This window comes from Pleurodeles waltl, chromosome 8 (assembly GCF_031143425.1).
Source record: "Pleurodeles waltl isolate 20211129_DDA chromosome 8, aPleWal1.hap1.20221129, whole genome shotgun sequence".
Lineage (NCBI taxonomy): Eukaryota > Metazoa > Chordata > Amphibia > Caudata > Salamandridae > Pleurodeles > Pleurodeles waltl.
In genome coordinates, this window is record NC_090447.1 from 194,571,781 (window position 1) to 194,599,470 (window position 27,690).

General features: G+C 43.0%; 1 protein-coding gene across 5 annotated transcripts in view; it reads left to right on the forward strand.

Annotated features, from left to right (window-relative positions):
• Window positions 1–27,690, forward strand: part of GRIK1 (glutamate ionotropic receptor kainate type subunit 1) — a 990,817-nt gene that overhangs the window by 594,819 nt on the left and 368,308 nt on the right. For all 5 annotated transcript variants that reach the window (XM_069204055.1, XM_069204056.1, XM_069204053.1 and 2 more), the window contains one exon: window positions 10,288–10,469. In XM_069204055.1, the coding sequence (XP_069060156.1) occupies window positions 10,288–10,469 (182 nt within the window). The remainder of the gene's footprint in view (window positions 1–10,287; window positions 10,470–27,690) is intronic.

The following is a 27,690-nucleotide window of genomic DNA, read 5'->3' on the forward strand; positions in this document are numbered from 1 at the left end:
GTCTCTGCAAGCTTGTTGCATCCCTGCAGCTCAATGTGATGTGAATTTCATGAACAGTGACAGCCCGTGAGTGGGGGGTCACGCCTTTCATCTAATCTTAAACTGGTTGTGGTCAATTCCCCTCTTTCACCAGGGTTTGGCTCCAGTCTGGCTAGTAAAACAAAGGGCAGACAGGCCACACTGTGAGCTGTATCTACCAGTGACATATCAAAGTTCCTCTCCAACCCCCACACTACTCTTTGAAGTGCAATCACAGTTGAGGCACAACCCATCCCCAGCCATTCTATCAAGAAAACCAACTCTCCTCTACACCAAGGTACTTTGAACACTGTCTGCTGCCAATACACATTCCCCAGTGGGGAAGCCATTAACTATCAGGAGACCCTGGGCATGTTAGGTTTAGGCAGAAACAACCAGCTTTCTAAAGGTAGCATTTCTAAAATAGCACTTTAAAATCCAACTTTACTATTGATTTTAAATTATCATTAAAGTGAGTGGAAGACATATTTTCCTGGCTGTTCCCAACATGAATTTAGCACCTATTAAGTGAAATAAAGTAGCTAATGTTTGTCTATGGGAGGCCAGCCTTTCCATAGTGAAAAACCACTTTGGGGGGTTTTCACTGCCAGGACATATAAAAGATTAAATATAAATGTCTTACTTTTAAACTACTATGCACCCTGCTACATGAGTCTTTAGGTCCTACCTTAGGGTGACTTATGAGTATGAAAAACGAAGATTTAGGTCTGGTAAAAGATTTATCTTGCCAGATCGAAATGGAAGCTTTAAAACTGCATACACAGGCTGCTAGGGCTGGCCTGTAGACGTGTAACAGGTCTACTTTAGAGGATGGCATGAGTGCTGCAGCCCACCAGTAGCATTTAATTTATTTTAGTACCACATACTAGGGACTTATAAGTAGATTAAATGTGACAATCAGCATGCTTAAAAAATGCTTAAAGGAAACAGCACACACTTTTCCATTCGTGGGACTTGGGGGGTTAAAATGCACAGAGTCCTAATGCCAACAAAAACGAGTTCAGCTGCAAAAGGCATAAATCTGGGGTGATAGCGATACTGGAGAAATGGACAATTTCAACAGTATGAATGGGCCAAATTATTCTATTTATTTTCTTCAAATACCAAAAATTGTAACATGAATACATCTATTTTCAAAACATGTCAGAAGAGACATGTATATATTGTATTCCATGCATTTTGTGTTGCATTGCTAAGTTGTGTGTCAGAGCAAAACCCATAATTTATACACAAAATAATAAAACACGCCTATTCCCACTTCAGTGTAGACTTAATCTACAGCTACCCCAACATTAGAAAGTTTTGGAGCATTGCACCTTTCCCCTACTCCCCTACCTCATGAAACGAGTGCTATCATTGATGACTGGACAATGGCACAGGTGCAAACCAACAGAACGTCTCACCAATCGTCAGTGATTAACTTCTAAAAAGCAATCCAGGTAACTGGTGAATTGTATGCAGGATTAAATCCAATACAGCAACTATTTGAATCACAGAATTTCTACCCACAAGTGAGTTTGCAAAAACAATTTTTAGTTCTATGCCTCAAGGCAACTTTCAGTAAAGCAGTTTCAATATCAGTGATCCCCTTGGTTCTCCTCTCTTGCTGGTATGCATCTGGATGCGATTTAGTTCGCGATTTATATAATATGAATTCTTAAATGAATATACCCGCAGTTGCTTTCCTGCATATAGAAGCCCCGTTCTTCAATTTCCTACAATATCATTATGTTTAAACACAATAATATATCTGCATTTTGGTACTAAATACAGGCTAATTTACATTTCAACACGTATTTATCAGCATGGATCGCTGAAACCCACGAGTGAACATCCTATGACAGGGAACAGTCATCTTTTAAAAGTAATGTGAGTGTCTGAGTGACAACCAAGAAACAGTGTAATGTTGGGAAGCTAACATTAACGAAGGTACTGCAACGGGCAAGCACTGTTACAGTTCTAATTTCAGATCATCATTCAAACACGACAGATTCATGAACTTGATGAATTTACTACGCCCTCAACAAATCTGATTTTTCATAAGCAGAAATTTCTGCTCTTTCTTTAGGGATCAGCTGGTGAATGATGAAACAATAGATCTAAAAGGAAAGCCCAACCAGATATCACCACAAAACGACATTCTGTATTGCCTCTAGTGGTGATTGTTAAAGGTGATGGATTAAGTAAGGAGACACTGGTTGCCCCTTTAAAGACTATACACAGTTATGTGGCTCAGACATAATTTTCTGAACATCCCAATCTGTTGTACTTAGATTAAAATGCAACTAAGAACACAATCGCATGGAATAGAAATCGTGACTTAATCGTGTTTAATTTGTAAAACAATAAGTGCCAGGACCCAAAGTTCTAGACACTCTAGAAAACTAATTTACTCTGTCTAAACGTCCAGCTGACAACTGTTCATGGTTTTCTATGAAATAAACATGGATTTAGAGGTCAGTTCTGAAGCACATTTATGAATATGTGCAGTGCTAGTCCTGTGGTACTAACTGATGCACTCTTAAATGCCCTTGTGAATTAGTCCCAAAACATTTAAAATGGTAATAAAACTGTAATATTCAGGGAACATTCATATACATTTAGTAATAAATAAAAAAGATTGTGCCCTTTAATTTTAAGTTTGACATTTAAGGGCCTATTAAACAAGGCATATGAGTGAAGTAGTACTTCTGTTATAGCACATCAAAAACTCAGTATTATGAATTAGCCCCTCTGTTGTCTATCATTTCCTGTGTCTTTTATTCTGACTACAGCAATACTACCTTGCAGAGAGAGAGAGGGAGGGAGAGTGTGAGTGCACCAACCAAGGGCCATATTTATGAAAAATGGGGCACAACTGCACTAGCGCAGTTTTGCGTCATTTTTTTAATGCGACCTAACACCATTCCCTAATGCCAACCCTGCGCCATATTTTAGAAGTGACGAACACTGGCGCTATGGAATGGCTAGTGTCTCATAAAAAGACGGTACCCGGTGAGGTAGGGCGCTAGTGGGTCAAAAATTACAGTTGGCTGATTAGCGGCAAAAAATCTGCCACTATTCAGCGTAGAGTCATTTTTTGACGCACAAGCAGCCAAATAATGACTCCTGACTGATTATAGACAGGTGAGATTACCATTACCACAATGCCCACCATAGGGGACCAGTGGCCCCTGGGCAAGCCCATCATATCCAGTGCCAGGCAGGGGGCCGCATGTAAGGAGCCCCCAGTGGCATATCATACACATACACATATATCTACCTGCAACTTACCTGGGATGGACTCCCTCCTTCTGTAGTGTCCCTGTGGTGTGGGTGGTGGTGATGCTGGGGGGTTGGGGTGGGCAACTATGTGCCCATTCCATAGTGTTTTCCCATGGAAATGGGACCACCTGCAATTTAACGCCTGGTCGACCACTCGTTAAATAATGACGCTAATCGGGCTCTCTGCCAAAATTTAGGCCTGCCTCCTAGTTGTGCGTTGTTCCTGCATTGTGTGTTAAGTATGGCACTGGGGGCTAGTGTCATTTTTAGGAAGTGAACGTCTGCCTTGAATTTTATTGACACAAGGTGGGCTGGCACTTCCTATATATGGAGCTAACTCCAATATTTTGACGCAGAAAAGGTCCAGCATTAAAATATAAATATGGAGATAAGTTAGCGTCGCTTTAGCGGCAAAATAAATGACGCTAAGGTGACACTAACTTTCCATAAATATGGGCCCAAGTTTTATATTGTAAACAACAGATTTGAATATTGTTTTGGTCAACTTGTAAAAAACATGCATTGTGCTTTCATCTACTGTTATAGTAAAGGAAAAAAAAAAAGTTTAGCATTTGGCTGATAGGGAAAGCTTTTGAGACTTAATAGGCAGCATTTCTTGATTTTTTCGAGACATTGGGGCTTATAAGTCCTATTATCCACCAAATGGATCCTCTGGGTACATATATCAGATAAACAGTGTTCATATAATATAATCCAATACATTTGCTGTGTTGTATTGTGGTCAGTTGTGTTATAACTTCATTCATATAGTGTTTCCTAACCATTACATGCCCACTACACCATAGAGGCATGCTTGATTGGAGGAGTGTGGGATTGTAGCAAGGCCTAAATTGTAAGGCATATTGCACTCTGCGCTATCTCAACCGATATGAAGAGCCATTCTGAGATAGTCATTTTCATCTTCCCACAAAGCATAAACTTTAATTACTTAATCACAATGTATCAAATAATAATATGCTGACTGTGATCTTGTTTTATGTTGCTTTGTAGGCAAAGTAGAGAATGAATAAAGTTGTTACAAAATAGCAACTCTATGTAAAAAAACACCTGGAATGCCACCTATTCTGCATTTGATTGTCAATACCAGATAGTGTTCTTATTATCATTCACAACCATAAATTGGTCTGTGGCAAGCATGTTGTGCCTTGCATTTGGTGGAGCATATGGCAGAGGTAAGTGGTGATTCTTAAAGTGTTTAACATTCCCCCTTTTCCATTAAGCTGCAGGAAGCTCCAACCTTAAATTGACAACTTCTTCTTCATCCACAGAAATAGAATGTGAGAGGTTTCTATTGTGAGTGGGTACAGAGACTAACATGTCAGAATTTTACAGACTGAATCAAACTGATCAACCATTGACACTTCGTTATGTTACACCTTCTTAGATCAGAAAGGTGTAGGTGTCTAAATATGCATTGAGGTCTTTTCATAATGGATTGCAATGGTATGCTATGTTGTGCTATGTGGTACCATCTGTAAAAACAAGTCTCTTATAACCTCCCCAACTCCAAAACTTGACTCATAATAGTGAGCTCTGTCTGATCCTCCAGAAATCAATGCCATATGCCTCTTTTCTGTGTGCGATCTTGGCATATTTTAAAATTGCCCAAGGCCAATTCCAAATAACGTGGCACCTGTACGAATAAAATAAACCTTCCACTTCAAAAAAGGTATCCCAACGTGCGACAGCTTCTCTCCCTCCAACCCGGAAAGGATCTATCCGTATGTATGACTTAGAGTACTCCCATCTCCCACAATGGAATATTCAGTGCAAATCTGGATCTCTTCAGAACCCAAAATATTAGCTTATACCACACTTCTCCTGTCTGTCGAACAGGTGTGGAATCTCCCTCGGTGCCACCTGTCCTCTCAGAAACAACTCAGAAAACGTATGTTCCCCACGTGTTGTTGTCAGCAGGAATTTCTCCCTAGTTGGAACATACCCTGTGCAGCCACATAATATACAAACAAATTGGTCAATCCCAGTCCATTTCTCCTCTAGGGTAACTTAAGTGTTGACAGTCATACTCTACTTCTCCCATTTGCCTGTACCAAATTGGCCAATAGGCTGTCCAGTTTACAAAATGTGGTCATGGGTAGAGGAGACATGGTATTTTGTAGTATGTAGAGGCAACTTTAGAGAATCACCATCGTGGCCAACAACTCAGATGGAAAGAGGGACAGCTTTCCAGAAACTCCCTGAGTTCCGCAATCCATCTACCACTCTACCCATATTGCATGTGTATTGTCTTGTGGGTCCCTACAGACCCAAATTCCCAAAAATTGGAAGCCAACAGTTTCCCACCGGAGTCCTGGCTCAGGATGTATGGCAGCCCATATTCTCTCCAATCTACCAAGAGAAAAAAACTATGATTTACTTTGATTAGCCTTCAATCCCAATATTTTCCCAAACCTATTTAGTTCAGCCACGGGGGACCAAGTGTATTGGGTCCTTCAAGTACAAAACATATTGTCCACATAAAAATACCTAACATGGGTCTCAATACCCATCTGGATACCCCAATCTCTCAGGTATGCACACAACTGAACTGCCAGGGGTTCCACTGCCAATGCAAAGAGCATTCGAGACAGAAGGAAGCCCTGTATAGTTCCCCTCCACAATGTCCATGCAGCTAAGGTCACATCACCTTTTCACACCCTAACACTTAGGTCAGCACACTCTAGCAGTTTACGTCAGCATAGAGCAGTTTCACCCACCCAGGAACCCTGGGTCAAATCCCGTAGACCTCGGCACCACCCAAAGATACTCCCAACCAACTGCACCAATTTGCACTTTCAGGCTTTAATGGGGCAAAGGCATAATCCTCTCCCAAATCTGTTAATGACTGCATTTCATGCATCAGGAGTCTAATGTTAAGCATCATAATCCTGTCTGGGATAAAACTAGTCTGATCCTTTTTTGGGAACAGGGCTTTCATAGCCTCCCTCATCATGCCAGTAGCTGGCCTTACTCTCTATCCCCTTCACACACCCCCAGCAATGTCTTGAGAACCAGTTTATGCATCTCCTGGTAGAAGTTGGCTGGTATGCCTTCTATCCCGGGGGCCTTCCACGTTGCCATGCTCTTTAGCACTCCTTCAATTCCCGTAGCTCGACTGGAGCTTCCAACTCCTTCCTTTGTGTCACTGTAAGCCTCCTAATGCTTATTTGCTCCCAGCGTTAGCATGCATATCCTGACCAAGACCTTGTAAATCCTCCCTCCAGGTAATCCCTACAAAAATCATTGATACGCTTCTGAGCTGTCACTACTCATCCGTCCGCCTGCCTCAACATTATTATATGTGTTTTTTCATGTTCCACCCATTTGAGCAGCCAGGCCAAAAGGTGGCCTGATTTATCACTCCCTGAAAAACTAGTGTTTGCGCTGATTGTATGTGTATTTGTTCAGCTGAGCCCATGTGTCCTCAATCTGTCTTCTTCCCTAGAACTGTTTTCATTCACCGTCAGGGTCCAGAATGGCCCTATGCTCCAGGTCTGCCATTTACATCTATGTGTCCAACAGATCCTTCTCTACCTGAGAGCAACATCATATGACCCTCATTCCACTGCCCTACTTTTTGTTGTCTCATGTCAAGCCTGGAAAAACTGTCTGGTGAAATCCTGCACATGAGCTATAAAGGCTGCATCTGCCAGTATACAGGTATAATGCACGCTAACTTTGGAAAAAATAAAATCTTCAGGATCCTGTCAGGGCACAGCCAAACAGGGATATCAAACACCACACCAGCGTAGTTTTCATTCTACTTAATGCCTCTTTCTTCCACCACTATCCACTTCCTACATTGTTATCTCACACTTAAAGATTCTTTTTTACCCCTGCTCCTTTCTGCATTTCTGTTGCTCCGGGTAAAAATCTAGTGATGACAAATAAGTTCCAGGCTCCAATAATGAACCCGGCTGTCCTCCACCTGCAACCACTGGCAGTAGGCACTGTCTGTGTTGTGTTTTCCTGACCAAGAAGCTCTGTTCCGTTGCTTTCAGTACAATCACTTGCATGGGTATGCAATCAACAGCACCAATATAATTTTGGATTCCTGCTATGTCATAGCTGTTTTTTATTTCTTGTACCTTGATGTTGTTGTTTCCAGCTCAGGCCAAATCTAGATTTGTTATTATCTGTGTTTGTCTGCAGAAAAATTAAGAGAGCTTTCCTGTAATATCAGATTGTGCGTTTCTACAATATAATGGAGAGGGGTGTGTCATAGCAGGTGTGCATGTTTTGAGGGGGATTTAGAAAAAAGAATGATTTCATATTTGCGAACAGAAGCTGTTTTAACTTATATATTTCTGGATAAAATGTCCTCATCAAAATGTTCATCTTTCCAGCTATTAGCTCACTTCAGTAGGTACATTCTGTCACAAAGCAATCTGACTGTTGAGATATGACCCATCAGACAGTTGCCCAGTTATAAGGCTGCAAATGCTGGAGAATGATATCTTTAAATCTGTCTTGTTAATGTGTTTCTGAATTTTTTAATTTCTGTGGTGAAAAAATGAACAATAACAAGGACATTCTTGCTAGAATGATGGTTAGGTCACAGCCTACCAGACAGCATAGCTGTCTAGTTTGGTAAAGACATCTTGGGGACATTCAGAAAGTTGACATAGGATTACATCCTGCTTGTTGCTTGCCATTGGCTTTTTGGTATGTAATTCACATTTTCTTGCTTTCCATGTGCTTACTTTATTTGTTTTAGGCTGTCCAGCTAGCGTTTGTACATTCCCTGCCCAACCCTTCTTTACAGTATCTTTCCAAGTGCTCTCTTTGCATTCAAAGACCGAGGTCAAATGTCAGATGCTGTCTTTCCAAGGACTCTTGTTTACTTTTCTTTCTCTGACTTCAAAGTGAGAAGATTTATATGATAATCTTGCTGAATACTAGGGCTAGGAAAGAGGCTTTTTCTAGCACACAAAACCATGTAAATGAACTGTTCAAGTATTTTAGAATATATCAGATTTAGGAACACAAATGAAAAAAAAAATTGTGTGTTGGAAACAAATACTTCAGTATGATCAAAACAAATCATTACACTTGATGATGCAATTTCCACACAATTGTGTCTGTGCAATGTATAGTTTTATTAGTAAAAATGCATGTCTGTGCAAATATAATGGTCATTTCAATTGGAAATGTGTTGTCTGTCATGGCAGTGTACAACCACACCATGAATACTCCACTCTACACCATTCTACTCTACTCTCTGCACCACTCCACACCAGTGCAATCTCCTCTGTACCACTTCACTTTACAACACTCAATGCCACTGCACTCAGCACCACCCCACTTACACCACTGCACTCTCTGCCACTTCATGCTATCTCTTTACTCTACCCTGTGCCACTCTACTCTATGCCAATGCACTCTTCGCTACTAAACTCTACACCACTGCACTCTTCACCACTGCACTCTTCACCACTGCACTCTACGCCACTCCAGTCTGGGCCACACCAATCTACTCTGCACAACTCCACTCTACGCCACTGTACTCAATTCTGCAATATTGCACTCTGTGCCACTGAACGTTATGCCAATACACTCTGCGCCAATGCACTTTACTCTGTAACACTCATCTCTTTACCCCTGCACTCTATGCCAATCCACTGTTTGCCACTGTGATCTATTCTGCACCACTGCACTCTATGCCTCTGCACTGTACACCACTTTACTCTAGGCTATGCCATTACACTCTATACCACTCTACGCAACTGAGCTCTACCCTGCACCACTCCACTCCATGCTACTTCATTCTACTTTGAAACAATCTACTCTATGCACTCTACTTTACTCTGTGTCACTCCACTCTATGCCAGTGCACTCTACGTCATTCTACTCTCAACCACTGCACTCTACATCAGTGAACTCTTTACAGCTGCACTCTATGTCACTGCACTCTTTGCCACTGCACTCTACTATGCATCTATGTACTCTGTGCCACTGATCTCTACTTCACTCTACACCACTGCACTCCGACATTCTACTTTGTAACATTGCACTCTCCACAACTGAACTTTGTGCCACTCTACTCTGCACTACTCCACTCTATGCTAATCCACTCTACGCCACTTCACTCTATGCCACTGCACTCTATGACATTATACTCTACATCACTCTATGCTACTCTACTCTGCACCACTTTACTCCACAGCACTCCATGTCACTCAACTCACTCTGCACTTCACGCCACTGCACTCTATGCCCTCAACTCTACTCAGGGACACTGCACCCTGCATCCTTCGACTGTATGCCATTCCACTCTGCACCACGCTACACCACTGTACTCTATGCCACTTTACTCTATTGTTCTCTGTGCCACCCTATTCTGCGCCACTCTACTCCATGCCTCTTTACACTGCACCACTTCACTCTGCACCACCCCACTCTGTGTCACACCCCTCTGCACCACTCAAATCTACTGTGCACCACCCTAATCTACGTCACTGCATTTTACGAAGCTGCATTGTAATCCGCTGAATTCAATGCTATTGCACTCAATGCCAGTGCACTCTACGCCACTATACTCTGCAACACTCTACCCCCAATGCTCTCTACACCAGTCCACTCTACTCTATGCCACTCTACACAACTCCACACTATGCCACTCCAATGTACAACACTTTCTGCCACTCCAATATATGACACTCTACTTCACTCTGCGCCATTCCACTCTACGGCACATTATGCCACTCTCCTTCATGCCACTATCTTTCAGCCATTATGAGCAGCAGGCACGCTACTGTACAACGTGGCTAAAACATATTAGCAAAGCAAATAACTCGTGCATAGGTTAAGACCTAATGGCTTTGTCAGTGCTTGTTTTTTTTGCTAAACACGAATCCCTAAGTACAACTAGATACTTTGTCGCATGCATTTAGGTACCCTGGCCTATGTGAACAATAATTTTCGCTGAAGACACTGGGTGACTAATTCACTATCCTTTTCTAGGACTAATTCGTCTGCAAGAACTCATCAAAGCCCCTTCAAGGTACAATATTAAAATCAAAATTCGCCAACTGCCCTCTGGAAATAAGGATGCCAGGCCATTGCTCAAGGAAATGAAGAAATCCAAGGAATTCTATGTAATATTTGATTGCTCACATGAAACAGCAGCAGACATTCTGAAACAGGTAGGGTAGAAAATGAATATATTCTGTTAATGACTCTTTATGAAAAAATATTTCAGTTGGATGATGTGAAACTGGGATAATCTTAAAAAAACTATCTTTCGGTGAATCAGTAAGGTAATACCTGCTGTGAGGCTGCTTACTGAAGTTTGTACAGAGATCGAAATTCCCAACAGCGTGCTAATTATCACACTTACGGATTCCTCTTGGCATAATTGGTCAGGTCAAACCTGATGACATTTCATGGGTGAAAATATCCGGAAGAAAGGGAAAATATGCAAAATTTGTGTTAAATACTGATTAACCATATTGTACCTCATTTCCTAACTGAAAACTCAGAACATAAACTATTTACTACACCAAAAAAAGGAAAGAAAGAAAGACTAAAATGAGAAAGAATAGAATAGAATAGAATAGAATAGAATAGAAGTATCCTTATACGTTACAGACACAATGATTTCTCTGTCCCACTTAAATAATGACATAGCTTCTAAGATAAACTGACAGAAAAATAAGCAAAATCAAACCCACTATGTAAGAATTCCCTGATAACATAAGGAATGTAATGGGGACTTCCTAAATTCTCCTGGGGATCACCACTTCTAAGAGGGTGCTCACTGGCTCCAGGTTTCTTTTTATTTACCTTGGATGTGGCCTTTCCAGGTGAATTTGTAGGGTCCTTTGCCAAATGTTGCACGGGTGTGGGCCTCATATTTCATTATGCCACTGAATAAATGCTGTGCAGTTTGTTAATCTTGTTTCCACATGCCTCCATTTGAAACCTAAGGTATTCCTGCGCCTTCATAAAGTCTCTATACCGTCTGCTTTCTTTAAATAGATCCGGTAAGTCGCTCCTAGGTAAAAGAAGAGGATTCTATCTCTTTAAAATATGTTATTTTAATATGCAGTTGGATAACCAGGGAGAGCATTATTCATAAGTGAGAAACACCCCCCCACTTCTGAGCAATCAGTACCAGGAAGAAGGAAAACAAAGATTAAACGTCGCAGATGACCTGGAGTCTAAGGATGCCTGAGATGTTCAGTGGCGCTTTTTGTTCGTTTGAGGATTTGTTTGTGAAGTAGAATTTATGTTAGTCTGAACAGTCTTTTGATTACAGAAATTATAAATGTGTGAAATAAATGAAACACGAATCATTCTCAAGCAGCAAAACGAGCCACATTTCTTCATTTTGTCTTGCTAAGGGAGGGAGGAGAGCTGAAAGATTTGTCTCACCAAGCCAGAGATAGCTATTTTTCCAATCAAGTATGGGACTTATTCTCAAGCTGCAACTTCAAGACTGCAGAGAATGTTACTGTTGATCATTTCCATAGCATGTGCATCAGAGTCTCAGTAACCCTTTTTCAACACACTTAGGCCTTGATTACAAAGTTCAGGGGGGAACCTTGATCCATATGAACATGGGTGTTTACCCGAGTTCGGAATTCTAGGTTTAGAACTGCACCCCTCTCCCCCACAATGTCCCTGACAGATTTCACTGGGAAAAAAAACCTAGTGAAATCTAGTTGAGAAAATGCCTTTGAAAAAAAGTGGAACATACGTTAAAAGGGTGCTGTAAAATTTTTTACCTCATACTCGGGGTCATTCTGGAGGACCCATTAAATACTCTACACCAGGTTGTCTGTACTTAGTGCAGAGGCCTTTGCCAAGAAATGTTTAGACGATCATAATTTTTTAAATTTCTTTATTATGTTTTATGTCTAGAATGACAGCATTATAAAAAGGTGCCAATACAGTAACTGAGTACACAGATAAACTTAACGTTGGCAGTGAACAAGGCAAACCCAACAATGCCATTCTGAGGAAAAAGAAAAGACAAAGAAGACAGTAGGTTAAAAAAAACAACAACCAAGCGGGCTGTGTGGGCGTGGGCATGAAGCAGAAGGTAAAGCACCCGGCATCCTTGCACTCATCGTTGGATGGCAATGGCAAAATACATGCCAGGCATACACTCAAAGCAGCGTGCATATGGCTGTGGGGAGTAGACCCCCCCACCAGTCAGCAAGCACCAATCGAAGAAGGGCAGATAGCAGCATGCAGGGATTGGTAGTGGGTGGTGGGAGCAGACTGAGCTGTATTAGACACACAGGCCCTCATTATGATCTCAGTGGTAAAGACTTCCGAGATCATCGCTGGCGATCAACAGAAGACCGCCAACGTGACAACCACCTGCCGCCCGTAAATGTTTTCCCTGCTGGGCCGGCGTGCGGAAACAGTGTTTCCTCCCACTGGCCCAGCACGGAAAAGGGCCTTAACATTGACAGCGACTCCAAATGGAGCCGCTGCCAATGTTGGTGTGCGGCTGGTGCAGCAGCACTCGTCACACAGATAACTGCATGTAAATCGGGCAGTGACCTGCGCGACGGGGCCTTGCACAGGGGCCCCTGCACTGCCCATGCCAAGTGCATGGGCAGTGCAGGGGACCCCAGGGGGGACCCGGAGCACCCCTTCTGCCAGCCTTTCTCTGGTGGGGGAAACCGCCAGGGAAAGGCTGGGGGAAACAGGGTACATTATCTAGAATGCAGCGCTGCCCTGTCGGATAATGTAATCCGCCATCATCAGGCTGCCTGTCGGCGGCAGCCTGGCAGTGCCAGAGAACCGCCTGTGGCGGTCTTCCCTTGTTCTTTATATGGCGGTCGAGACCGTCTTGCCGGTGGCGGTAATTTCCGCCAGCGTGGCAGTCTTGACCGCCATGTACATAATGAGGGCCATAGTGTAGTTAAGGATGTAACACCCAAGCGGAAAGTAAGGATGCGCTGCTATGGAGAAAGTGAATTGTCGTCAGTCAACCCTTGAAACTTGTGCAAGGGGACATCCCATTAAAAAGAAATGGGGTATTTCTGAAGGTCTGTGGACTCCTCAGTTCTTCGAGCCCTCTCACCCCCAGCCCAGACCAGGAGAGAGCACCACCACAGTGAGCAGGCAGGGACTTGAGGGGCCTCCAGTGGTGCATGGTGGTGCAGCTGGCCAAAAACAAAGACAAGTTTTAAAAATGTGCTTCATTTCTATTTTTCTCAGAGCATAAGAAATAACCTAGGGCACAAGCATCTTAGCTGTGAAGGGGGTGGACTTGGTCAGTTGTGTAAGCCGCATAGTGAATATGGACCAGTGCTGACAGAGGGACATGCACACTCACAGCATATGATGCAGATCAGCATGAGGGGCCTGACAGCGAGGACAGCTGGTATTCGCCCTAGCAAAGAGTTGATTAATCTTTGCGGGCGCCAGGTAGGTTGTGTACCAAAGAGGAGGGTGAAGGCATTGATGCATATTCCTATGCAAAAGCACTGAAATGTCACCTGGAGCAAGCAAGGGAAGGAAGGCGCCTTAATTTGTTTGGGATAAAACAGGTGCAAAATCCAGTCTAGCTGCCAGGGAGGATGGTTTAATGCATTGTCTAAGTGGCCTTCTGGAAACTAGTGGATCACCCATTGTAGCTGAGCCCCCAGATATTAATGCTCATAATTAGGGGCACCCAAGCTGCTCTTCACAGTCTGAATCCTCAGTTTAGACACCACAACTCCATAATGGCCTCTAAAAGTGGAAGTGATGTCAGAGTGATCCACCATCATATCCTGTCTATACAATAGTATATCTTCTGCGTAAATGTAGACACCATGATCCTGTCCCCAAGTAGTTTGCCCAGCCTCGATGCAAGTGGATAGCCACTGGCTCAATTGCCAGCACAAAGAGGAGGGGAAATAGTGGGCAGCCCTGCTTTGTGCCACTGTAAACATGTAGAGCATCCAAGATGAGGCAGCCTTCCCACACTCGTGCCACTGGCATATCGTTGAGAAGCCAGATCATATTATTCATACATCCGCCCAGTCCATAGCACTCAAGCAGGGGAAAGAGGTATGCCCAACTCAGGGATTCAAAGGCCTTCTCTAGGTCTAGGATCATGCAGATGTCCCGAGATCAAGATCCCATTGCCACTTCCATGGCGAAGATCATTCTTAATCTTAATGATGTTGATATACTCGTAATCATATTAAATTCATTTGCTTTGCTGTTGATCAGAGCAGCAAACTCTGGAGAGGCATTTTAAGTATGTTTTTTCCAAATCAATAGTCAGTTTATAAATCTGTGGGTTCGTATGAGAGCACTGAAGATTTCCTAACTTGTTTTTGGTTTCATTTGCCAAACGGCATCGAGTTATCTTTAGAAATGTCTCAAATTTTAGTTATTGGCTACTATTCATACATACTGAAATAAATAACTTGAACATATCATATTTTAATTTGAATGGTGCAGAATTATTTCAAATCATTGAATAAAGTGCATAAAACATTATTGTTCAATCATGTTGTGGAGTAGCAATCGACATGCCTTGCGCAGATTAAGAATGTATCTGTTTTATGAGAAAAGGAATCTTGAAACAGCTTTGTGTACTTTATGCAATATTGATCAATGGATTTGCAAGCTGAGTTGATGGTCTTTAAATTAGCTGGACTGACTATTGAAATCACGGTCTTCTATTAAACATGACATCTTTATTAGTAATGGAAATACAACTTACAAAATCTCCCAGGTGAATATTGAATGTGTATCAGATGTTCATGATAATCCACTATCCGGAAGACTGGAGTGGGCAGGGAAAAGGATGTCAGACCTTCTTTACGTCCTCTTAGTCACTGCATGGCTGGTTCCTGAATTTATAAGTCACAAATAGAGCTGTTGGTGGTAGGGCTGTCCTCCCCTTTGATCCTCATCGTTTCCAGTGGTAGTTTCACTAACCATATTTCATGCCATTCTTGACTGGATAAAAAACTGGCAATTTGTAATAGATAGCAAATCTCAACTATTGCAAATAGTGAAATAGTGTAATTTTAACACAATAAATCCCATATTCTATTTATCCATCATCCATAAACGTAGTCAACCTGAGAAAGTATAAACAGTATAAACCATTGTACCTTTTCAGCTCCATCTTGTGCTGAAAAAAATGGGGCCAGAAGAGTCAGCCTAAGAGTCAAAATCAGACCGTCCATAAAGCACATCCATTGGCCTTTTCAGTGTCATTCACTGACTCCAGCAACAATGGAATCCTGGTTTTAAAGGTCTGTCTCTTATACACATAAATCTTCGGCTGACTAGGCCTCATTAATTCAAAAAGTGGCTGCAAGATATCTACTCACTATACATTTACATTTATTTATATTGATTAAAGTGCTGGTTTCTAATGCAAATAGGTAACTCTGGCGGGACATTCCATTTTTATTGTGGCTATAATGTTTGCCTTTAACAGATCCCCAATTCAATCATCACGCCCCTCCTCTGACCTATGCATTGACTGCTTGACTAGGACTGAATAAGCTAAGTGAAAATAAAGGAGGCTTGAGAGACCAACTTTTCAGTATAGACTGAGTACTGAGGTTCCTCATTAGTGTGGAATTTCTGCAATCTCACATTTCATATTGATAGTTTGTCAAAATGACTTCAAGGATCAGGAATAACACCTGCATAGAATGTAGTTCATTCAATTGAAGCGTAGAAGTAGAGAATTAATTTAAAACACTCGATGGAGAAGGAGACTTTCTCAAGAGAACGAGCCAGCCAGCATACTAAGACCTGGAGAGAGAAAGGGTGGCACATAAAGAGATACAGAACATGAAAAGTACCTACTTTGACCCAGTTTGAACAGCATTGTGATTATTAGGTAACTCTATTCAACACAACTGCGTCCCATATTCGGATCCCTAAAGATACTGGGCCTGATTCACAAAGGTAAACTTAGACTTTTGTTCTACACCTAAACCAAAAGTCTAAGTTTATGACTTTCGGTATTCACAAAGGGCATTTATGAGTAGTATCTAGTAGCACTCAGGGCAGAGTTCCACTCTAGGTGCAGATCGTACTCTCCTCACCCAGAGTGTACTTTCCACACATGGAGTGTATTCTCCGCACCTGGAGTTGAATCTCCATCCCAAGCACTGACGTAAAGATACTACTTGCAAATGCAGGGAGGACTGAAGAAATTGTGCAGTGAAATTTACAACATTTCACTGTGTCATTTTTAATGCCTGTTCAAAGCAGGCGTTCAAATGAAGCACCCGTTATATTCAATGGACCTCCCTGTGCTTTGCTACATTAGCGTTAAATTTTTTTAAAGCTTTCAGTGAACATCCCTGTCTCTTAGCAGAAATGTTGCGGTGCTACTACCAGTGGTAGAGCACAGGGCATGTGTGTTAAGATAATGGTGATGCAAACCCTATGCATATTTGACAATTAATTTATGATGAGGAAATTCAACAATTTGGTTCTGTCTAACTTTTATCCAGGGTTTTTCTTTTTAAATAAGACAATGTAGATATGTTTAGGAATAAACATGCATTTGTCACTTTTATCTAAAACAGTCTCCAATGTATTTTGAAGATTGACAGGCTTTAATGTAGCTCAACTTACATTTATTTCACTGCACTGCGAACATAAGAAATACATCACACTTTGATGGAGCTCCCCTTCCATGGGCCTTTTCTTTTAAGACATGTAGTATTTTTCTGTTCCTTGATGCAGCATGCCTATCATTCATCAGCTGGACAAAAAAATGTGCAAAGAAAGCAATTTATTCTTTTTCATCTGAAAGCCTCTGGGAAAATTATAGAGCAGTCGGTGACGAGGTATACACACACACCACTTATCATGTAGGAGTATGTAGTGAGTAAGTGCCTTGAGAAGAGAAAGAAGATGTGTCCCTCTCCCATTAAAAATATAAGGCACCTTATCTTCTGATGTTCAGCAGCGCAGTTGACAGACTACAGGTTATAACAAAATTTCTCTTTTATTAAAAAAAAAAGCATTGTAAAATCGTTCTAATATCTTTGCCTGTGTTGTGAAAATGTCTGCAATATATTCGCTTTAACTCGGTAACTCGTGCTAGGCTGCTTCTAAAAGGAAGCTGTTGTGCAATAACAATAAAAATTGTGTTCAGCAATACTACACATCAGGGAGAAGAGACATCCCAAGATCGTCCAGCAAATTCCTTGCAAAGAAAGAGTATTTCCTTGCGTTTCGACATCTTTTTTTCCGTTTTCAAAGGCAATGACGTCCATTGTAAAATATGTCAAGTAGACCCCCTTGCTTTGTGCGTAGGCGTCTGCAGTTGACTACATCATTAAATCCTATGTCAGAGACATACAATAGTTTAGGTCAGCACTGGTAAAACCTTGCACAACATAGGGCTTGAGATTCACTAGGTGAATCTCCAGTACTTAATTTGTGCCAGTGAGGACCAGGACTTATTTTTCATCATCAGACCTTGCCCAACAACAAGAGAGAGAGAAAGGAAGAAGCAGAAGATAGAAGAAGGAAGAGAATGATAGGAAAGCAAAGACAAAGGAAAAAACCAGGATGAAAAATAGCCTACAAGAGTGAGATAAAGAGCAAGGAATTGTAGGGTTGGTGGTAAAAACAGACGTGAGGTGGAACAAAAATGGGGAAGCTCTGGTGTTTGGTGATTTGGGCCTAAAGTAGTGCCTGCAACCGTGTATTTGAAAACTTTTCAATACCAGTAATATTTTTTACAAATTAATTACTGTTATTATTCTGCAAAGTGAAATAATTGGTAGCAGATCATTGATCTTTCATAGCCCCTGAACAATTTAAAGGCATAGGCAATTTTTCTAGTGCACACATCAGACTTGTGTCAATAAATCTTACCCTTTATAGTATTTTTTCTTATCATCCATCTGCAACGGAAGGAACATCACTGCATTTCTCATCACCCATCTGCACAGGAAGTGACATCACTGGTTTTCTGCCAAAACCACCTTAAAAAACATGAAGAAAGAGAACTTTATATCCCAGCCTCCATCTATACGGAAATGAGACGAATGCATTAACCATCATCTATCTGCACAGCGAGTGACATCCCTTGCTTCACACCAAACTTGTCCCTGAAAGAAGAAGCCAAGCAAGAGGATTACATTTTTCATGATCCATTTGCAAAGGAAGGGTCATCACAGCATTTCTCATCATCCATCTACACAGGATGTGGGAACCTTAGTTTCTCTCCAAAACAGTCTTTAAAAGAAGAGGCCAAGCAAGGTGTCATTTCCCACCACCCAAATGCATACAGCCCACTGCCCCCTGCTCTCCTCCAACAAGACCTACTTAATGATAGCTGTAGTGCAGACACATGCAGTTGCTACCCTCATGGCACACCAAAGATGAACTAATGATAAGTATGTCTATGTTAGCTTGTCCTTAGACTGCGTCAAGCACCTAGAACCACTGTTCTCCTACTAGCCACCGCTACCCTGCCACGCTTCTCTGTGCTCTAAACCTCACAGTTGCTCGCTGCACGGCAGCCACACTACAGAAAGCATATTCATATTGTTGGAAAATGGGTTATTGCCAAGGGCAGGTAGGTACCTACACCTAGCAACAAGCCACCAACCTCCACTTAGGTACAGTTAGGTCTCAGTAAATTAATCCCAGCTCAACCCTTGGTAGCTTGGCAACGAGCGTCAAGGCTTAACTTAGGAGACAGAGTGTAAAGCATTCAAATATCACAAAACAGTAATTAAATAAAACACAGGAAACAGTTTAAAAATCCAAAACCAATTCATAAAAATAGTTTGTATTTTTATCTTTAAAATGACACCAAAACGAATAAAATCGGATAAAGGGAACCGGAGATATGAATTTTTAAAGAATTATTACTTTTCTAGCGCTTAGAAACAAAAAGCGCCAATCGGGTCATCTGGTTGCACCTCGACCGGGGCAAAGTCAAACTTTCAGGCCGACCGCGATGGAGCCCTGCTCGGCTACAGGTCGCGGGAGGCCTCGGTTAAAAAGTTACCTTCTGACTTAGTCTTTATTTTGAAGATTTTCTTCAGCGGGACGAACCTGCCAGTCGAATCCGACCTCCTGGAGCCCTTGTCCGGATACGCGATGCTGGATTCCTCGGTGGAAATTTTTACCTTCGGACTTAGTCGTTTTTTCGAGGTGAAAATCCTTCGACCGGGGTAAACCTGGATCTTGATCCGACGTCCATGGAGCCCTTCTCGGATACGATGGCTGGGAGGTCCCGGTCAACTTTTTACCTTCGGACTTAGTCTCTTTTTCGGAGATTTTTCTTTACCGGGACGAACCACCAAATCAGGCCGGGTCGCGGTTGAGGCAAGCCGGCTAGAATTTCCGCGGCGGGTCGGTCCCTCTATGGAGCTTTTTTTCAAAAATTCTCAAATCTTCTCCAAACTTCTGGGGCTTCACCCAGATGTCCTTTTAAGGTTCTTTTGGGGTCCACAGCTCACCCCAAGGGTCCAGAAGTTCTGTGATGGTCCTTGGGGGGTGCGGACTTTAACTCCCAGAATGCACCTGGCGCAAACTCCTTTTTGGCCACTGGACAGTGGTCAGCTGGTCGCTTTCTTCAGGAGTTGGTGCAGGGGACTCTGGTTAGCAGTTTTTCACCTGTAGCAAACAGGGAGTCCCTCCTTGAACCAGTTGAAGCCAGGCAAAGTCCTTCTTGTGGTGAAGCCCAAGTGTGCAGCTGGTGCAGTCCTTCTGAGTGCAGGTTCCAGGTGCAGGCCAGGGGTCCAGCAGGGCAGTCCTTCTTCTCCTTTAGTTCTTTTCTTCTTGAAATCTGGCAGGGATCTGAGGTGTGGATGCAGGTCTGCCAGTTTTATCCTTGCTCCTGGGTGAAAAGCAGGGGGGTCCTGGTTCTCCAATCAGGTACAGGGTCGTCCCCCTGTGATGACCACTTCCTGGGAAGTGTGGCAAAAATCCATCCCAGTGGGCAACATTCTCTAAAAATCCAACATAGCTGAATCTGATTTTTGGAGGTTACATCTGGCTGAGCCCACCCACTGGTGTGGCTAAAAATCATAAACACACCCCTCTCCTGCCCTCTCCTAATCTAATCAAGGGGGCACCTAGCTGTCTGGGGTTGCAGGATGTGGGGGTGTTGCTGGTTGCTCCAAATGTCCTTCTCTGCCTTTGAAGACCAGTTTGGCAGCCCTCCCCCTTCCTGCCTCACCATCTGCTGAGGGGAGATTCTCTCCCACAAGCACATTCCTTTGTGTGAAGCCAGGCCACTTCACACCTCATCAAGGCAGCTCTGCTAAGCTGCTGCAGGCTGTCCAATCAGAGCACAGCAGCAAAAACAATGCAGGGCTGAAATTGGCAACTTTTTAGGTAAAGTCTATAACTCTTTACCTGAACAAGTTATATTAAATACAACAACTGGAAGTTGTGGGATTTATTACAACAATTAATTTGATACCAAATTCTTGGTATGCAACATTTAAGGAGACTTTAAAATTTAAAATAAAGTCTCCCCATTCTAGCCTATGAAGGCCATTTACTTCAATGAGGGAAAAACGAATTTGGCTGTTTTTACCTCACCAGGGTTTATAAATCTATTTTTAAAAAGTCCCTGCTTATAGTTACATGGCACCCAGCCCTAGGGGCACATAGGGCACACCTTAGGGGTGACTTATATGTAAAAATAAGGTAGTTTAAGACTTTGGAACTACTTTTAATTCCAAAGTCGAATTTGCATATAACTTTAATTTAAAAGCAGCCAGCAAGGCAGGCCTGCCTTTAAAATGACACTGGGCACCTCAGCAGTGCACCTAGGTGTGCACCGCCTATGCTGTGGTCCCTAAACCTACATGCCCTACCATATACTAGGGACTTATAGGTAGGTTAACTTAGCCAATTATAATTAGCCTAATTTGCATATTGATTTTACACAGAGCACAGGCCCTGGGACTGGTTAGCAGTACCCAGGGCACCATCAGAGTCAGGAAACACCAGCATAAAGTGGAAAATGGGGGCAAAAAGTTAGGGGGCCTCTGCAATCAGCCCTGTTTTCTCACACATATGCACTCCTGCATGTTCTCATGCACTCTCCTACATCCTACACCCACCACTTCTGCAGCAATAGCACCCTACTTGCTCACACAATCTAACCGCCTGCTCAGGGTCACGTAGATCACCGTCATTCATGCAACATGCCATCCACATGCACTCTCCTCAGCACCCACCCGATGCAGCTGAAAAGCATCAGAAAAGAGGACTGGGCTTCCATCCTCTCCATGCACTTGCTTGAGTGTTAGACCTGACATCCTTGCTGTACTATTGCCCAAATGTTTTGCTTCCATTCCTCTTGTTTTCTGAATTTGTATTTTTTGGTCTTAGGGCTCTGCACTTTACCACAGCTAACCAATGCTAAAGTGCCTGTGCTCTTTCCTAAAAACATGTTAAAATTGGCTTACACCTAATTGGCAAAATTAATCTACTTGTAAGTGCCTAAATAGTGGTACTACATGTACCCAGGGCCTGTAAATTAAATGTCACAAAAGGACCTCCAGTTTTAAACTGCCATTTCGGCCTGGCAACAAAAACCTTTTGTCAGGCTATACCTTTCTTTTTAAAACATATATCTCACTTCTAATGTAGGCCTTAAAGGCTCATAGGGCAGGGTGCATTGCATTCACAAAGTTGGACATGGGGTTTGAATTTTAAATGTCCTGGTAGTGAAACATTCTTAAATTTGTTTTTCACAACTATAAGGCTTATCTCTCCATTTGACTAACATGGGTTTACCTTATTGCATTTACTGAGTGATATTTTTTGATTGAGAGCAGGTACAGATATGGTGTTTGCATTCAAATGAATTGTAGTCTAATATCCTTTCTAATGAGCAAAACAGATTTTAAGTCACAATTCTGAAAATGCCAATTCTAGAAAGTTGGCATGTTCTTGTCCTAAGCTACCATTTCTGCATTCTGCCAGTATCTTGGGTCACATGACTATTAGTAGCTCTGCTGTAAGGATTTGTCCTGACATTAGTTGTTTGTCACCCCGGACTTCTTGGAACCTTGACAGGGGAAGAGAAGAGGTTTCCAGACCCGAATGAGCGGGCAGTAAAGGGAATCCCTCTTCTTCAAAGGCCCGCACCGGGTATAAATATTGGATGTCCAGAGTCACTCTTCAGTAAACATCTGGACCTGTGGACATTGCAAGAGAAAGAACTGCCCTGTTTCCCGAAAACTGCCCTTCTGCTTGAGGCCTGCTTTGTTCCTTAGAGGACTGAACTGCTGTCTGAGTCTTGCCCTGTTCCCTGAGACTTTCATGCTGCTTGAGACCTGCCCTGAACTCTGAGAAGGAAGACTGGACCTACTTCCTTCATACCAGGCTACCTGAGTTACTCCAAGAATCAGCTGGCCGACCATGTGTTCTGATCTACAGGTACATAAAAAGCTCCTGAGGCCTCCCTGGAACTGCCCAGCTGGCCTACTGTAACTAGACTTGTCTTGACTCACAAGTGGATGTGCCCAAGCCTTGCTGGCCTCTGTTAGAGTAAGTACCTAATTCCTAAGAGATGTCCCCCAGGTCCTGGATCCTTGGGAAGCATCAGAATGCAATCCTCTTTGAGAAAAGAAGAACAAGTCCATGCCGCCAATGCAAAGCTCCAGCGAACCTGAGTCTTTGCACTACAGTGACTACCAGTGACAACCAGCAACATAAGATCTGCACTTTGTACTACAGAAATGACAGTTTGCAGTGATCACCAATGAAAAGCTCCTGCAACAACTGTCCACAATGCCGAACCAGATACTCACACTGCAGCAACGACCATCAGTGATGTGAGGCCTACTCTTCATGCTACATCGGCAACCATCCACGGCACACTCTCTGGTCCTCACATTCTCCTTCACCACAAGCAGAACTCTTCAAGCCCGACGTTGAAAAGGCAACTTTTCAGAAAAAATTACCTGGACCCTGTGTCAAGCCTGTGCTCCATCGTGGTCAGCCACAATCTGTGACTTTCCCCTCATCTAAGACTGCCAGCTGACCATGAGTGCTGCTTTGTGCTCCTAGGTGCTGTATCTACTTAAAACTAGAGATGAGCTGAAATTGCGAAGTTGCATGAAGACTCAGCGAGATTCTGCGGAGTTCTGCAAATGGTGGAAATCAACACATTGCACTGCTAGTGCTGATTTTTAGCGCTGGGAGCTCGTTGTGGAGGGTTGTGACTGCCATTGACCATTCACGGTGAGAAAATCTCACTGGGTGCCCACCTAGCACCCACAAATAGCATTAGGGAATGACAATTTTTGCTTGCGCGAAAAAACTCTGCCATGCAACGGTTGGTGGAATATGGCCAGAACTCTGAGTAATACAGAGTGGCCAAAATTCTGTCACCTCCAATGGCAGAGTGGAATTTATCATCCACTCTTACTTAAAACTTTGAAATTTAATATCTCCGGTTCCACTGATTGGCTTGTTATCATTCTGGTATTGTTTTTCATTTACTAAAATATACTCTATGTTTCTAAATTGGTTTGGCATTTTTCAAGCATATCCCAATGTGTGTGCAGTTTTAAACTGTAAATTCGACTTGGCAAGTGTACCCGCTTGCTATTCCTAACCCTTCCCTTTTCCTACATGCAAGACACCCCTAAGGTAGGCCTTTGGCAGCCCCATGGGCAGGGTGCAGTGTATGGTTAAGGTAGGACATATAATATTGTGTTTTATATGTCCTGACAGTGAAATACTGCCAAATTCGGTTTTCACTGTTGCAAGGCCTATCCCTCTCATAGGTTAACCTGGGGGCTGCCTTTAAACATGATTAAAGCATAGCTTCCCTTTGGGAGCAGATAGACATGTGGAGTTTGGGACCTCTGAACTTACAATTTAAAAATACATCCTTTAGTAAAGTTGGTTTTGAGACTGTGTGTTTGAAAATGGCACTTTTAGAAAATGGGCATTTTCTTGCTTGAACCATTTTTGTGACTCTGCCTGTTTGTGGATTCCCTGTCTGTGTTAATTTGACAGTTGGGCTGTTTGCACCTCTCTCCAGACAGTGACACAAAGGGGGCTGGGGTGTAGCCTGCATATTCTGATGAGCCATCTGTGCTAGGAGGGAGAGGAGGAGTGGCCACTAGCACCTGAAAGGGCTGTGCCTGCCCTCACACAATGCAGACTCCAACCCCTGGTGTGTGTCTGAGGCCTTGCCTGGGCAAGGCAGGATTTCACAAACAAGTGAGACTTTCCTTTGAAGTAAGCCTACTTCAAAGACCAAAATAGGTATAAGAAGAGGACCCAGAACCACAGACTTTAGACACTTCCTCACAGACATTTCTGGACAAGACACCTGCTGGTGAAGAATCCCTGAACCAGACCTGCCAAGATGAACTGCCTGGCTGCCCAAAGGACTCACTGGGACTGCTTTTCCGACAAGGACTGCTGCCTTGCTGTTGTCCTGCTGCCTTGCTGCTCCCTGGCTGTGCTGAGAAGTGCTCTCCAAGGGCTTGGATAGAGCTGGCCTCCTGTTCCCTAAAGCCTCAGGAACAAAAAGACTTCACTCCTGCAACTGGACTCCTTGTGTAGCGGAAATTCGATGCACAGCCTGCTAAAAAAGACGCACAGCCTGCCCCGCAGTGAGGAATTCACAGCACGTCGAACCAGAACGATGCAGCGTGACTTCGCAAGGAGAATATCGATGCAGCGCATGCGTTGCGACCGGAACTTCAACGCACGGCCCACCAGATCGACGCACTGCCTACCTGGGATGATGCAGCCTGACTTCCAGAGAGGAATCAACACAGTGCCTGCCGTGCTGGAGAAATTTCCATGCAACACCCACTGGATCAATGCAGCGCTTGTGACTTCGCTCCGAAGTCCCAGGACTCTACGCAGTCCCCGGGGCGCCAGAAAACCCCGCAACCCAAAGAGGAACCAAGTCCGCGAGCCGGAAATCGATGCAAAGCCTTCCCCTGCATGGAAAATAACGACACAAGTCGGTGTGCGAAGAGGCAAAACCGACGCACACCTCCCTGTTCTCCACACATCGCCTCCTCTGAGGTCCCTTGCTGAGATTTGGAATGCGAACCAGGTACTTTGCGCTTGCAAGAGACCTTTACTCTTTTTAAGAGACATTTATTTGTTTTGCAAAGACTTAAGACACTTTATAGAACTTTTACAGTGATATCTCAACATCTACTTATTACATTTTAATCGTTTTGACCTGCATTTATCCAGATAAATATTATATATTTTTCTAAACACTGTGTGGTGTTCTTTTGTGGTGCTATGTGGTGTTATTGTATGATTTATTGCACACATACTTTACACATTGCCTTCTAAGTTAAACCTGACTGCTCAGTGCCAAGTTACAAGAGAGTGGGCACAGGATAATTTGGATTGTGTGTGACTTACCCTGACTGAAGTGAGGGTCCTTGCTTGGACTGGGGGTAACCTGACTGCCAACTGAAGACCCCATTTCTAATACCAATGGCAAGAGCCCAAGCATAGGCCAGCAAGTACACAGAGGAACTCAGACAGATAAGAGACTAGAGTGCAAATGCAGAATAAGTCAAGACACCATGGATAAAGCCATCGTCAAATCCACCTACACATGCTACCCCACCAGCGGATATGGAAAATCATGCACACCACTCTTCCAGGCTGCATCAATTCCAGCACAAAAAGCAGCAAGGAAATCTTCACCCTCATCAAAGATTTCACTGTACCTCTTGACACTTCCAGCAATATAACCCCTCCAAAACCTTTGCAACAAGCTCTCAAAATTATTCTGTGCAAAAATCATCTCTATGAACGACAATTTTGACCCTTAACCAAACCCTGTTACCTTCAAAATTCCTCTTCATATCACAACTGAAGAACAAAGCCAGACCTAATGACCTGCCATCACCACTGTTGAAAGTGCCGTTACCATGACGACCAGCCACTCCTGGGCCCATTCTGACCCCTGCCCCACCACACCTTCACCAAAGGATTTTAACAGATAAGTGAAGCACTAACACATATCCTCAACAAATCCATTGACTCTACTAATTCTCAGACACCTGGAAACATACCACTTTCCCACATCTGCTCAAGAAACTTCCGGCTGACTCATTCACACTCTCCAACTACAGACCCTATCATATCTGCCCAAGGTCTTAGAGAAACTAATTTAAAAATGCCTTACTAACCACCTCAGCAACCACCCCTTGTTTCTGCACAGTACTCAAATATACAAAAAACACCGCATGTGAGGGTTTCTCTGCACACTTCCAAAACACTATACATTTCCATCACCATTTCCCTTATATAAAGGATTTCAAACATATTCTTCAGAATAAATTATTTGACTTTCACAGCCTCCACACCGGTAAGGAAATTACTCTTTTTGCATGATCGCGACAAAGTTTGTGGACTCATGCTGCTGATTTTTTGACTCTGAAGGTGTACTGAGGCCTGCTACACAGACCCCAGTTCCAATGCTCTGACTCTTAAAAGCTATATCTCAGATTGGATCACCCACAATTGTCATAATTTAACTTACTTCTTGGTCCCTAGTATATGTTACAAGGGGTATCCAGGGCATGTGAATTAAGCGTCTCTTGTGGACAGCAGCACTTATTGTGCCACCACAGGTGAGACAAAGCAAAGTGTGGCTTTCAACCCACCATTGCTGCTTCCAGACAGAGTTTTAAACTCCCATCTCAAGTTTGTCATTTATAGTAATAGCAAAACCCAGCTCTTCCTTACTAATATATATATTTAGTATATCACCCCCTAACGCATACCTAACAAGCCGCAAGGCAGGGTGGTATATATATAAAAAAACATTTTTTACATGACCTGACAGTAAAAACCCTGCATTATCACTTATACTGTAAAAAGACTAGTAAGTCATTAATGAATACAGTGTTACACACTGACAACTTAGCAGTGCTAATTTCTAAGTGAGACTACTAAATATGATACTTCAAGGTACCAAAAGAATCACTGCATTTAACATGACTTGATGGTCAAGCCAAAATTAATGTAACTTTTGCACAAGTGTTAAATTTAGTGAGTAGCCACTTTGTTGGCCAGAGTTTTCCAGTGACCACTTATGGTTGCTGGCCATGAGACAGCCTCCTGCTTTCCAGGAAGGAAGGAGGAACAAAAAGGGACTGCATTTGGAAGAGGTGTGGCCTCTCCCTTGCAGGGAGGCCATAGAAGGTGTGAATCGAAAAATCGAGCCTCACAGGAGAAACCTTCTTTGTAGGGCAAATGATTGACATCCGTGAGAGTGGCTGCTATTTTGTTCTTGCAGACAGGTTGGCTTCAGGTACAGATAGGGGAAGCTGCTATTGAACCAGTTTTCATGTGGGCAAGTAGAATCCAGGGAGCCGCATCTTTGAGTTCTAGGGAGTGCCACAAACCAAGAGAAGGGGTCCACCTTCTTCAGAGTGGGCT